Here is a 15,182-nt window from a genome sequence, read left to right as displayed (position 1 = left end):
CTGTTGTTGCATCTCTGGACCCAATGGATAAGCCTAACTTTCAGTAGTAGAACTTCAAGAGGAAGAACTGAGTCATTACTGTAGTTTTATGATAGAAATATTTGTTTATGATGGAATGTTTGCTTTTTCTTTCATTTCTTTGCAGAAAGAATTTGTTCACTAAATAAATGTAAAAGTAGTCCATATTTACTCCCGTATACACAAAGCAAAGGTTGGTGACTATAATGATGATTGATGTTACAGCTGCTTAAGGACTTAATCTTTAAATTTCTCAAAGTCTGAGACAGTAATAAAACTGTTTGCTGTCCCTTTCAACAGAATTGTAAAGCCCTACATATGTCTGTGAATATGAACTAAGCTAAGTGGAAAGAAAAGTGAACTGCTCTCATAATCCACTCAGCACAATTTAGCAATCTTATGAACATCAGAGAGAAGGAGAAAAAAGGGGAAATGAAACTATCAGTGTCCAAGGCTACTGATATAAAAATATTTATCTTTTGCTCCTTGAGGATAGAAATTATGAACTCCTTGAGTATAACAAATAGTTGATAATAAAAGTTTGTTGACCAAATTAATAAATGTAACTTTCAGAGTTCTCATTGACTAACATAGCTAAATAAAATTCAAGGAAGCCACTCAAGAAAATGAGTAAAATGATTTAAAGAATTCCCTTTCCCCAGACAGACAGATATCATAAAAATTGGGTTAATCTACCTCATTACTCTTGCTTTGAGATAGTGTCAGGCTATCATTGGTCAGTTCCTCATCATCAGCACTGTTTCTGCTAAGAACTTTACTCTTCTTCTTCTTGCAACCCACTTCACTAGCAGGGCTGCTATGGTCTTCATCATTGCCTTCATCGTTCTCATCCTCATCACTCCCACTTCCTTCATCTTCATCATCCTCATTGTCTCCATCACTTCCTTCCTTCTGAGATGATGATCTCCCTTTTCTCTTCACTGCGGTAGGCCGCCAGTCATTGTCATCCTCACTGTCATAATCATCCATGTCATTCAGCTCTTCCATGGATACAAAATCCAACAGGGGTCGGTTTCGACGAAGGTTCCACTTTTTGGGCTCACTGACTTGTTCCTCTGTGGTGCTTGCTGTAGTGGGTGCAGAAGGGGATGTATTTACTGTGGGAGGGCTTGTGGCTGGTGTGGTGGCAGCAGCAGAAACAGCCACACTATCAGATCCAGCTGCTTTTTCTTTTTCCTTCTCTTTCTCCTTTTCTTTCTCTTTCTCTTTTTCTTTCTCTTTTTCCTTTTTCTTTCTAGGTCTCTCTCCATTTTCTTCTTCCTCTTTCTTTTCTATTTTAATTAATGGTTTGTCAGATGACAGTATTTCTTCCCCTGTAGAATGTTTAAGTTCTTCTTCCTTAACCTTAACATCTTCATTCAGTTCTTCCTCTAAAATATTTTCTTCAGAATCACTACAGGAACCTTCTCCACTGTCTTTTGAAGGATCTTCACTTCCATTACCACTCCCTTCAGAATCTGTTAAAAATATGAGAAAAAAACCACACATATGTAGATACATACACACACACACACACAACACTGACACAAAATGAAACCACCAAAACTTGTGAATAACTTGCAAAACAATATAAACAAATCTAAGTCAAAGAATGATAGACATTCCCAACCAGATTAAATAATAAATCAATGAAGTTGGTATAATGGTTTTAATTCAATATAGCATTAGTGAAGATGAGTATATGAACTTTGTGTTACACTATATAAAACTGGATGTTAACTGTATAAAAAGCAGCACTCATTTGTGTCATCTTAGTTCATTTAGTATCCTAGAAACAATACTTTTCTAAAATTAATTTTTAATGAGTACTTGTTTTAGTTTAATAGGAAAAAAAATTTGTTTCTTTTAAAAACAATATATACACAAAACAAAAAGTTTAAAACAAGATAAATCTCATCCCAAAACCCATTTCATTTATTTTTTCTTTATCCAGAATGGCCATAACTATTTATAAGTCAACTTGCACAACCCTAATACATCAGATTAATTTTTAGATCAAAATCTACTGATAAAGGGACAATAGCAATGCCATAAGAATGGAAGATGCAAGAGAAGTTTTTATATTCTTGCCTATTAGAATATTGTTCATATCATAATATGGAGATCTGTGGATCCTGGTTTGAAGCCAGTCTGAGCAAAAACCTCCTGGAAACCCCCATCTCTAACTAACCAGCAAAAAGCCAGAAATAGAAGCATGCTTCAAGTGGTAGAGCACTAGCTTTAAGTAGAAGGGAAAAAATGCCAAGCAAGAGCAAAAGACCCCGAGTTCAAGAGCCCATACCAGCACCAAAAGAAATCTACTTTGATTTCTAAATTTCACAGATTTCAAACAACTTCTTTCAGTTCAAAGTTTCTACAATCATTAAGAAAAAAATATTTTTTTTAAATCACACACAAATTCAACTGACAAAAATCACCTCTGGTAAAATTTTTATACATTTTTAAATAAAAATCTACAAAATAAACAGTTTTGACTGGGCACTTAAAAGGTAGAAAACGAGCTCTTAGGAACAATGACTAAAGAAAACTGAAATGTTGTAAAAATAATGCCACAATTAAAAGTGCTAGAAGATGAAGATAAAAAGATTCTGTTCTGGGCTGGGGATATGGCGTAGTGGCAAGAGTGCCTGCCTCTTATACATGAAGCCCTGGGTTCCATTCCCCAGCACCACATATACAGAAAATGGCCAGAAGTGGTGCTGTGGCTCAAGTGGCAGAGTGCTAGCCTTGAGCAAAAAGAAGCCAGGGACAGTACTCAGGCCCTGAGTCCAAGCCCCAGGACTCTCAATAAATAAATAAATAAATAAATAAAATACATTTTAAAAAACAAAAAAGATTCTGTTCTTCTAACTCAATATTCTAAAAGGCCTTTTACTAATAAAAACTTAATAGATACAAATTAGGACTATCGCAACTTTGGCAAGAATTTTATGGCTTTATTTTGGTTATCGCTATTAATATCTAATGTAGAGGTAAACTGCTACCCTTGGTTCTGTTTTAAATTTTTGCATGAATATATAAGTTTTTGAAGAGATTCAAGTATGTTATATTTGTGAATATATTGCTAGAAGAATCTGAAATTTTCCCACAAATCCTAGTAGTTTGTCCAACCCTTCATGTACCAAATAGGATATATTACTCACACTCGAACTGCAAAGACTACAATATATCAAATTTGACCAGGTAAATCAAATTATTTCTTTAATTTCTATATGGTCAATCATCACTTGTTGTTACATGCGCACCATAGGATGGAAATATTATTTTTGGTAGGTAACATTGACAATAAAAAAAAAATTAGGTCCTCGACTGCCTATTATTTTACAGTCTGCAAAGAAAAAAAAATCTGAAGAGATTTTCTCTTTAAAAAATAAATCCTTGGGCTGGGGATATAGCCTAGTGGCAAGAGTGCCTGCCTCGGATACACGAGGCCCTAGGTTCGATTCTCCAGCACCACATATACAGAAAACGGCCAGAAGCGGCGCTGTGGCTCAAGTGGCAGAGTGCTAGCCTTGAGCGGGAAGAAGCCAGGGACAGTGCTCAGGCCCTGAGTCCAAGGCCCAGGACTGGCAAAAAATAAATAAATAAATAAATAAATAAATAAAAATAAATAAATCCTGTTACTTCAAAGTCAAAGACCCATTCTGTGCCACATTTCAAATCTAACATTCGTAAGCCTCCGTTCCAGCTGCACCTGTGAGGGCACCACAGACAACGCGGCCCAGGATTGTGGCTGTAAGGACGCGCTGCTGGATACCAGCCTGCTGGACCAGGAACTTGAGCTTCCTGCCCCTCCTGAACCTCCAGCCCATTCCTGGGCCTGATGACATATTAATACCCTGTCCATCCCTAAGCCTGAGGCCCAGGATACCTGAGCCTTCTGGGCTGCTCAGCTCCATTGGAGAAGCCCTCGAAAGTTTACCCTGAGACCTCGAGATTCCCTCTAAAGTCAAAGTCAGGGAACTAAGCCCCTACACTGCAGGCAAGTAGAGGTCTGTCTGTTAAACCTTGACAAACTCCATGAAGCCAAACTACTCACTTCTTTTGTGCTAGTCCTGGGACGTGAACTCGGGCCTGGCCATTGTACCAAAGTTTGTTTTGCTCAAGGCTTGCACTCACCCACCTTAACCACACCTCCACTTCTGGTTTTTGGGATGGTTAATTGGATAGGAGTCTCATGGTCACTTTCCTGACCAGGATGGCTTTGAACCATTAGCCTCAGGTCTGAGCTTTCTGAGTAGTTAAGGATTACAGGCTTGAGCCACGGGTCCCAGTCCCATCCATTTTGGCCAGCCTCCATCTCTGAGTGGACCTGGCATTGTGCTATAGCCCAAAAATTCTTTGTTTCTTTGCAAAGCTGGTCACGAGCTACCTGTGCAAAGCGATGGCCTTCCTGTGCCCTGCCGTCCAAAAGAGGTGTGTGTGCCTCTCCTGGGCATGTCTTAAGGATAAAACTAAATGTAATGATGGCTTAAATAAATGGTTCAGATTTTTAAAAGTAAAGAAGAAAAAAGAGTGGCTGGCAATATGGCCTAGTGGCAAGAGCGCTTGCCTCCTACACATGAAGCTCTCCGTTCGATTCCCCAGCACCACATATATGGAAAACGGCCAGAAGGGGCGCTGTGGCTCAGGTGGCAGAGTGCTAGCCTTGAGCAGGAAGAAGCCAGGGAAGGTGCTCAGGCCCTGAGTCCAAGGCCCAGGACTAGCAAAAAAAAAAAAAAAAAAAAAAAAAAAGAAGAAGAAGAAAGAGGAAGGGAATAATATATAATATAGTGAAGTGAGCTAGAAATTTCAAATAAAGCTATCATAGGCAAAGTCCAGAGTTAATCCCAAATCTATTAAAAATATTTTAACATTAAAAAAAATCTTTAAAACTGAAATCCTATTTCCCATTTATTTAAATAAAAAGTCATATTTTTCAAGTATACAACACATGTCAGAATCTCATGAAATAGTAATTTCAACTAACAGTCAGGGAATTTTTCTACAGTTAGAGAATTAAAAAGCCAGCTTTTCAAGAATCCCTTCACAATATTCAATAATAAAATAAAAATTAATATAACCATCAATATTATTATAACCAAGCTTTACCATGATAAATGTTAAACAAATAAAAGTATTGTGACTCAATTCAGCTTTACCTTAACTTTGCAATATAATATAGCTTCAATAATTTCATCAATCTTAGTCTATTCATTGATACAGTACAAAATGATTAGTACAAAAATATATACAAGAGCCAGGCTCTGGTGCCTCAGGCCTGTAAATCTTAGTTACTTAACAGGCTTATATCTGAGGATTGAAGTTCAAAGCCAACCCAGGCAAGAAAGGCCTTGAGATTCTTATCTCCAATTAACCACAAGAAAAAGAGAAGTGGGACTGTGGGTCAAGTGGTAGAGTGCTGACTTGAGTTGAAGAGCTCAGGGACAGCACCCAGACTCGAAGTTCAAGCCCCACTATATGTGTGTGTGTATGTGTGTATGTACATATGTATTTATGTATATATGATCACATAAATACATAATGATCACTAGTTAAATGGTTAATTGTGAGTTATCAACTTGGCTTCATCTTTGACTAATTCTGAGTCACTCTTGACCAAAGCCAGTCAACACAACTCATTCTTGACTTCTGACACTATGTACAGTTGTGTCTTATGTTTTCTGAATAGATCTAAATCATTCATTCTCTAGTGAGGGCAAATACTCCCCCAGAGGATAAACTTCAGCTTCAAGGAAGAATGTTTGTCACAAGATGGGGCTTTAGGAAGAGAAGGTAAGGAAGAGTAGAGGACAAGGATGTGGTGAGACATCCTGTAATGTACAGGAGATTCTTCCTCAACAAAGAATTATCCAACACAGAATGCCAATAGTACTGACAATGAAAACCATCATTTAGAATATCGTCAAAGTGATTTGTGTACATGTATGAAAACAGAACAATGGAACCTGTTAAAATTGTTTTAAAAAGCAGGAAGCCACTGGGCACTGATGGCTCACAGATCGGCGGCCTGTACAATCCTAGCTACTCAGGAGGTTGAGATCTGAGAATCATAGTTCAAAGCCAGCCTGGACAGTTAAGTCCATACGATTCTTATCACCAATTAGCCACCAGAAAACTGGAAGTAGTGCTGTGGCTCAAAGAGGCAGAGTCCTAGCCTTGAGCGGAAGAGCTCTAGCCTGAACTGAAGAGCTCAGGAACAGCACCCAGGAACAGAGTTCAAGCCCACGACCACCATCAACAACATCAAAAAAGAGAAGTGAGGGCTGGGGATATAGCCTAGTGGCAAGAGTGCCTGCCTCGGATACATGAGGCCCTAGGTTCGATTCCCCAGCACCACATATACAGAAAACGGCCAGAAGTGGCGCTGTGGCTCAAGTGGCAGAGTGCTAGCCTTGAGCGGGAAGAAGCCAGGGACAGTGCTCAGGCCCTGAGTCCAAGGCCCAGGACTGGCCAAAAAAAAAAAAAAAACAGAAGTGATACTGTGGCTGGTAGAGCACGAGCTTTGAGTACAGACGCTCAGAGACAGCTCCCAGGCCAGGAGTTCAAGACCTACAACCTACCAAAAAAAAAAAAAAAAAAAAAAAAAAAGGTAGGGAGCAGAAGGCAAGTAGGACTGAAGAGAACAAAGGGAGGGAGTTTGATCTGGATACATTGTGTACCTGAATACATTGTGTACCTGGATACATTGTGTACTTGCACGAAAATGTTACAATTAACCCCTCCTTTTGCAACTAATGTATAGTAATTTTTTTTAAAGTAAAGCAAAAAACCTTCCAATATATTAACCTAAAGTCTCTATTTGACATAGTTCTACTTTTCCAGACTTATTTCTTTTGGGCACCCAGTAATGTTTAACCTTGTCAAGAATTACTTGTTAGCTATTCAGGAGGCCAAGATCTGAAGAGTCTGGTTGGAAGACAGTTCATGCAGGAAAGTCCATGAGACTCTGATCTCCAATAAACTACTCAGAAAAATCCAAAAGTGGAACTGTGATTTAAGTGGATCAGTACTAGCTTTGAACAAAAGATGCTCAAAAACAGCACCCAGGTCCTAAGTTCAAGCCTCCAAGCCTCAGGACCAACACACACACAAAAGAATTACTTTCTTGCTTATCTTATTGGGAGGGCTTTTTTTTTTTTTTAAGCAATTTTTGTTTCTTTTCTACCTTGCCATCTGAAAAGCACATAATTAAAACTGTTTTTATCTCCTAGGATAATGGTAATACTGTTTGGGTGTTTTTTATACTTAGAGACATAAAATGATCTTAAGATGATTTTTTTTAAATGACACACAGAATAGGGTAAATGAAAAATTATGCAAGCCAATCTAAGCATGTTACTTAAAAATGTCAAATGTAAATAAATCAAAAGGGAGCTGCTTAGAAGTGAAAGTTAACAGTTAATCAAGATAAACATATCAACTTTTGATTGTTGAGAGTGATAAATTAGAAACCACAATAACCATGTCATTTTAATTTAAAATAACCATTCATTTTTAGTACCTACTAGAGAAAAGACTAGTAAGATAACTAGTAAAATCTGGAGTCGAAACTATTAGAAGCATTACTGCCTGAGTAAACTCATTATTCAATAACCCAGTGACCTGTAAAAGAAAAAAAAAGTATCTCCTCCATTGAGTTACTGTAGAAGTTAATTGAGATTATAAAACCAAAAATTTTCAGCAAATCACGATGCAAATCCAACTTGCTGATACTATTATAAGTAATCAACATGAACACAAATCTCCCAAATCTCATCCCTCTTACCATCTCTAGGAGGCAGGCACACACACACACACACACACACACACACACACACACACACACACCCAGAAGAAAGGTGCAAGTTATCTCAAAGCAAAACAAGCTCTCTGGAAGGATACTTAAGAACTTCTAGAGGGATCAGACATACAGCTCATTGGTACTCATAGGCACCTGCCTAACATATGGAAGTCCCTGGGTCTGATCCACTAAAGCTCAAGGAAAAAAGAAAATTGGAAAGGTTCTTATTTTATTTCTCATTAATCTAAGTTTCTATCAAAAAGAGGTAGAAATATAATTTTATTGCTCATTTTTTCATATAAAATACTTCATATAATTGTTTCTCAGACTCCTTCAGTTAAAATTTTATTAAGTAAATGAGGTACACTGAACAAAAGATACAAAGAAAAACACACTTCTGTTTGTATTTCAATTTCGTACTCTGTGTGAATGATTCTCAAACTGTTTCTATATCATATACAATTCATGCATCACACCTCAAATGTTTCCAAAAAGCAGAATCTATGAGGTACAGCTCCTATTATAATTTAAAATACAAGTTTTTTTTTCTTGTTTCTGTTGTTGTTCTTGTTGGTGTAGGCATTTTTTTTTTTTATGAGCAAAGTGTTTCACACCTATAATTCCAGCTATTCAGGAAGCAGAGATCTGGAGGAGCTTGCTCAAGAACATTCCCCACAAAAGTTAGCAAAATTCCATTTTAACAAATAAACTGGAATCTACACCTGCAGTTTCAGCTGCATTGGAGGCATAGGTAGGAGGATTATGTTTTCAGGCCTATGGGGGACACAAAACAGTGAGACATTATCTGAAAAATAATTTACACTTAAAAAGGACTGGAAACCTCTCTGAAATAGTGAAGCACTAGCCTAGCAGTGAGGAGGTTCTAAATTCAAACTCCACTGCCACCAATAAATAAATAAATGTATAATTTTCACTGTGCTCAACTTTATTGTAGTAAGAGACCTAACAGAAAGCAAAACTCGAGCCTGGGAATAGGGCCTAGTGGTAAAGTGTTTGCCTCATATGCATGAAGCTCTGGGTTTGATTCCTCAGCACCACATACATAGAAAAAGCCAAAAGTGGTGCTGTGGCTCAAAGAGTAGAATACTAGCCTTGAGCAAAAAGAAGCCAAGGACAGTGCTCTGGCTCTGAGTTCAAGCCCCAGGACTGGCAGGAAGGAAGAAAGGAAGGAAGGAAGGAAGGAAGGAAGGAAGGAAGGAAGGAAGGAAGGAAGGAAGGAAGGAAGGAAGGAAAGAAGGCAGGAAGGAAAGAAGGCAGGAAGGCAGGAAGGCAGGAAGGCAGACCTCTCCACAGAGGGTGCCACATGATAGGAAAGAGAACTTTGTTCAGAGTTATTCATAATCTACATTACTCTTGGGGGATGTTCTACTTTAAGGACGCTCTACTTTTTCCTCTTTCCATGAAATAAGCATAAACAGTGTAAAGTGTAGAGTACTGGAGATATGTTTGTGACTTGGGACAAAGTCCTTCCTGCCATCCAGTTATCTCTGAGGAAGTATCAAAGGAAAACAGAAGCAATGGCAGGACCTACTGACAGGCTCTTAGGGAAATGCAGAAAACCTACGGAACAAAATAAACGAAGTTTATGTTCTCCCCATTTTAATCAAAGCTGATTCTGTCTCACAAAGGCTACCAAAAAATAAATAAAGAAAGTAAGCCCCACTCTAGGAAAGGTGAGCCAAGGGGAGAGAAAGGAAACATTTACCTGAGGCATCTCCAACTTTAAAATCACTGTCATCTGAACTATCATAATCGAGAGCTTCTAGGAGAGAAGCTGCCAAAGGCTTCACCTGCCTCCTCTTGGAGCTGCGATCCACTATTAAGAAAAAAAAAAAATGACATGGTCATTCACAATCACACCGGATACCAGGGAGAGTGGGGTTGCGGAGGGAAAAAATCAAGAGGCTCTTTTGTCTTCAGTTGTCGCAGAAGGCTGGGGTGGGGGCTGGGGTGAGGGAGAAGGTTGGATACCTCCATGGTCAATTTCAGGGTCCCTGGGAGAGGCAAAAATCCCACTGCCCCCCTCCTTGCACATCTCATGGAGATGCTCCTGCGACTGCCTCGGGTCTTTCCTATGGACAACTCAACAGTCACTAGAAAACGCAAGCCCCAGGAGAGAAAGCAGCCCACGGAGAGATTAGCAACATACACCCGGGGACCGGACCGGCACTCCAGGACTGGCCCAGCACCCCGGGACCGGCCTGGCACACCCTGCTCCCCGAGCCCTGCCTTCCACCAGAGCCCAAACGGCCCTCGCTCCCCACAAGGCCTCGGATGCACTTACTAAGGAATCGGCGAGGTGGTCGTTTGGAGAGACCTAGGAAAAAGTGCGGGGGGCCCGGGGCCGCGGAGGCAAGTCCAGAGGATGCTAGCCGACCTCACCGGGCGCCCCCAGGTGCGGCCCTCCCCCACCCCCCGTCACTCCGACCCCCGCCCCGACCCCCGCCCGGCCCCCGATGCTCGCGCCCCGTCCCCCGGCGCCCCACCCCGGCCAGAGACGCCCGCAGGTCCGGGCAGCCAGGTCAGCCCGGAGGGCCCCGGGAAGTTAATTGTCCACAGTTAAAACTAGAAGAAAAAAAAATAAAAAATAAAAACTTTATTGGCCTGCACCAGAAGCTACAAAAGACCCAGAAATTGTAGTCTGAGGTCGGCTGCCTGAGACAATAGGAAAAGCGTTGACCCGGATACGGCTCTGACAAGGAGGAAGTGAAAACCGGCTGAGTGCGGCCCTCCGAGCAGCAGCGGAGAAGAGAGCATGCGCAACAGTCGCTGCCACACGAGCCCCGCCCCTCATAGGCGAGGAACAAAGCTCCGCAGAAGTCTTAACTGAGAGGAGCTCAGCAAGCTGAGCTCAGACTCCGCCCACAACCCTGAAAGCTCCGCCCATCTATCCGAGTCTCCTCCTCCTCCTCGCCCAGTCCCGCCCCTTCGCTCAACTGTAGAGAGAGAATTGGTGTTTCAGATTTTCTGCTTTTTTTTTTTTTAATGAATTAATTTTTTGTTTTCAAATGATGGGGACCAACCCACAGCTTCATGATTACTAGGCAACAACTTTATCACTGTGCCATTAGCCCCTAGTTGTCATTTTTTAACAATTTAATTCGAATAAACTTTGCACAAAAGGACTTTTGCTCCCTTAAGTCACTTCAGAAAACCATAGCTCATATCCACAGCTAAACCCATAAATTGCATCTCTTAAAATATCTTGGAAAGTGCAAAAAATAAAATAAAAAAGGAACATCGCATTCAAGCTTGCTTAGTTGTCATTTTGAGTACTATTCTAACAGAAAAAGAATTACAGTATGCAAACTTTTCTAAGTAAAACAATACACATAGGGGAAATTTCCTTTTACAAGTGAATTTTTCTCAGACTCTCCAGAACTAAATGAAATAATGTCTTATATCTAGCTATAAAATTTATCTTTTAAAATGAATTTTTAATCCCATTAATACAAACAGGACAATATGGACACACAGATATGGTAATCTTTGAACAGTTTGAAAATCCCTATTTACTCACAAACATTAACTCATTTTAAATACAGGGATTTACTAAACAGGGATTTCGCCCCTGTTTTACTACAGTGATATGAAAGGCTGTGAAATGAAATTTTTGAGAAATGGAATCATATAAGGCAGTGTTGAAGCCATTTGTGATAGCAACCAAAAATGCACTAAGCTTGAAAATATTTAGTAAATGTTTATGTGGAGCAATTTGTGAGATATGCCTTCTGCAAAATTCTTCTTGACTTTTTTTCTCTGCCCAATAGGTAGTTACAGTTGAAGATACAACCAGGTAAATTACTGTTAGTGCTTACAAGGCTACTGTTGGGGAGAGTGTAGCTGACTCCATCGTGATTAGGGAAATATGGTAGCAATTGTTAAAATGAAGTTAAATATTATGTCAACCTGACCGCAAAATTCTGCTTCGGTAAATGGCTTGCTTAACTTGTTTGTTGCTTGCTCTACCCTCTGTGTCAACCTCCCACACCTGTGCTACACTTTTACCTTTATAAACCCCAATTTGAGGCCTGCTCAGGGTCACAGTATTAGCACCTGAGTCTGCACTGTGTCCCTGGCCAGTCAGCCCACTTTTTAGAGTCGCAGTTTCACGTCCTAAGTCTGTGCTGCATCCCTGGCTAGTCAGTCGCTTTTTGCTTCCCCAATAAATCCATCTTTTTGCTTGAGACTGTCTCTGAGTGGTGAACTCTTGGAAGGTCGTGGAATCTCTGCCCTGGAACCCTGTAACACTACCTGAGAAAAATGTGGGTCCCTTGCAAAAGGGGAAAGAAAGACTCAGGGAAGTCATTCTATATGAAATTATGTCCAGATCCAGGTAGAATGTACCTGAACTCAGTCAGGGAATCGAGGAAAGGAGACAGGGATGTTTTAAACCAAAGAAGGAATACACGTGAATGCTCAGGGCTAAACCAGCATGTTGAAACTAAGAATCTGATTGCTACCTAAGGCAGTCAAATAATGAGGAAGACAAAATGTCAACACTGAAAATTTGAAGTTTACTTAATATTATTTGGATCTACAGGCAGTGATGACCTCATTACTAATAAAAATTAAAATACGTGTAGTCCCAGCCATGCACTGGTAAAAACAATTATTTAAATTATCAAGTGATCATTGAAGTGCCAGACTTTGAAGTCAGGCCCCATTTTACCACGTGAACCCCATTTTACCACGTGAACCCCATTTTAGAATCGAACCCTGAGCCAATCAGATTTGTACCTGTGTCCTAATCTTGCTTGCTTGAACACCTGATTCTTGTAACCTTGTTCTTTGCCTTTATAAGCCCTGTGTAATCACAGCTCAAGGCTCCCTCCTAACCTCCGCTGTGTCAGTGGGTAGGACGAGGTCCGAGTTGCAGCTCGCTTAAATAAAGCCTTGTCTTGCTTTTGCATTTCGGAATGTCTGAGTCTCGGTGGTCTTCTTGGTGGTGGTTTCGTGACTTGGCACAACATCATCAGGAATTGCTTAACAAGGCCCATATTATGCAATAGAACTTTAATACAAAAATGACAAACTGAAATAGGCTAAGGTGAAAGCTCTGAAAGGCTGTGGGAAATTAGGAGAATGAAAAAAAACCAGGGTTTTTTAGCTTAAAAAAAAATGTTTGGGCTGGGGATATGGCCTAGTGGCAAGAGTGCTTGCCTCATATACATGAAGCCCTGGGTTCGATTCCCCAGCACCACATATACAGAAAATGGCCAGAAGTGGCGTTGTGGCTCACGTGGCAGAATGCTAGCCTTGAGCAAAAAAAAAAAAAAAAAAAAAAAAAAAAAGCCAGGGACAGTGCTCAGGCCCTGAGTCCAAGCCCCACTACTGCCCCCCCCCAAAAAAAAACAACAAAACAAAGTTTCAAACCAAGCACTGAAGGCTCACACCTGTAATCCTAGCTAAGGAGGCTGAGATCTGAGGACTTCCAGGTTCAAAGCCAGCAGGGGGCAAGACAGTCTGACTGTGAGACTCTTTACTTATCCACCAGAAAACACGAAGTGGTGCTGAGGCTCAAGTGGTAGAGCCCCCTAGCCCAGAGCAGAAATGTTCAGGGACAGCACCCAGACCCAGAGTTCAAGTTCCATGACAGACCAAAAAAATTCCAGAGAAAATACAAAACATACAGAGCCTCTCTGATTTTCTCAATTTAGACATTGTGAATATTTATTTTTTATTTTCAATGATGTAAACACAAAAAGCACCTAAAACTGAAAATTCTAGAAGAACCACTTCTTGCCAGGCATCTTTTCTCAAACTTGACCTTGGGCCCCCTATTCCCCACCACCACTCCTCATCTGGCCTTGCATTTAAGAGGCAGGTTTCTGAAGACATCCTGTTGACCACTGTTTTGTCCAAGGGATAGCCACAGAGTACCTTGTGAGCATAAGGGGATTGTAGTTATAAATCATCACAAAGGACTTCATTTTGCCCATGTTAGCTGTTACTTTTCAGGGATAATGATCAATTCCAGTCACCAAAGCTGTAGGGTGACCTGAGGTGCCATCGTCAATGTTCTTCATGATGACAACTTTGTGGGCATTCTGCCAGGACCCAACATCTCTTTCCTGGGGTTCATGAACTTCCCCATTTCCACAGAACCCAGCAGGCCTACAGCAAAAAGGAAGCATTGGGAATACTTTGAGATTCATTTGTTAGTGAACACATGGTGCTGAAATGAAGTTCTGTAATGTATAGGATGTTCCAGCTTTTCTGGCCTCTGCCCAACTCATCCTCATCCAAGCTGAGAAGACTAAAAATGTGTTCACACTTTGTTGCATGTCTTTTGAAGAGAACTGTTACCCACACACTCCCACTGAGAATAATTGTACTCTAAAAGGTATCATATCTCAAGAAATCATCTGATCAATGTAGTCAACAATCAGTGAATCTAAACCTATCAGCTCAGATTTCAGGCAAATGGAGAGTTTTATTAGAGAAGAATGGTATCTTGACAGTGGAATAGGAATTGCAACATTTTCAGAGCTTTCTTTCCTGGCAAGGAGGCTGTCTTATTGAAGATATTAAAATAAAATACTTAGCAAAACTACCCTGATGTCAATTTTATTGTTTCCTGTAACTAGAGTCTGATCCCATGTGCCTGAAGGGGCAAGAACAAAGTCTGACCTTAATGACAGTGTTTTCCTTTATATTAGGAATTGTAATGGGATTCCCCCAAAGGGAAAGAACCACATCCCTCCAAGAGTCCACCACTCAGAGACAGTCTCAAGTAAAAAGATGGATTTATTGGGGAAGTAAAAAGTATACTGACTGGCCAGGGTCATGGCCCAGACTCGGGAGCTGGGACCGCAACCATAAAAAGCAGGCTGGCCAGCCAGGGCCACAGCCCAGACTAGGGATCTGGGATGGCGTGCCCCAGGCCACGCTTGGGGTTGGGTTATAAAGGCAAACACCACATTGTCAAGCCTGCCACACGCAGGTGGCCAATGAGGTTACAATACTTACAGCGCATGCCAGGTCGCACGCAGGTGGACAATGGAGTTAGAATCTGCCACATAGAAACTGTTTGAACTAACCTATCATTTTAGTTAGACTTGGCACACGGATTTGGCGGGGCTCACTGATGCAGGTGGGTACGCCTACTCATGGGAGGGCACAGGTTTAACCTTGAGTGTTCTACTACTCAGGTGGTCAAGCAGTTTACACAATCTTATCACAGCGAAGGGGAACTTCCCTGGATAGGGTGAGGGAGATCTTAGTGAAGATGGAGTCGGCTTCTGTTCTCTTTAATCTGAAATGGAGTCAATCTGAGACCCCTCAACAGCCAGTGATGGCGCTGGCCAGATCTGACCTCCATATTACAGAATATTCT

The 15,182-nt window shown here is 40.8% G+C and overlaps 1 protein-coding gene across 2 annotated transcripts in view; it reads right to left on the bottom strand.

The window, feature by feature from the left end:
• Phf14 (PHD finger protein 14) overlaps positions 1-10,252 on the bottom strand; it is a 126,048-nt gene extending 115,796 nt beyond the window's left edge. The window contains exons 1-3 of one of the 2 annotated variants that reach the window (XM_048340085.1): positions 10,128-10,252; positions 9,549-9,659; positions 715-1,496 (exon numbers count right to left, since the gene is read on the bottom strand). In XM_048340085.1, the coding sequence (XP_048196042.1) occupies positions 715-1,496; positions 9,549-9,659; position 10,128 (894 nt within the window). In that variant the 5' untranslated portion in view covers positions 10,129-10,252. Of the gene's footprint in view, positions 1-714; positions 1,497-9,548; positions 9,660-9,814; positions 10,050-10,127 lie in introns of those variants that run through there. The other variant, XM_048340084.1, reaches the window with a different exon arrangement.
• Between the last annotated feature and the right edge of the window lie 4,930 nt (positions 10,253-15,182).

This window comes from Perognathus longimembris, chromosome 2, assembly GCF_023159225.1.
Source record: "Perognathus longimembris pacificus isolate PPM17 chromosome 2, ASM2315922v1, whole genome shotgun sequence".
NCBI classification, from domain to species: Eukaryota; Metazoa; Chordata; class Mammalia; order Rodentia; family Heteromyidae; genus Perognathus; species Perognathus longimembris.
The sequence above is the reverse complement of the archived record's forward strand: the minus strand, read 5'-3'. Positions and strand labels throughout refer to the sequence as shown.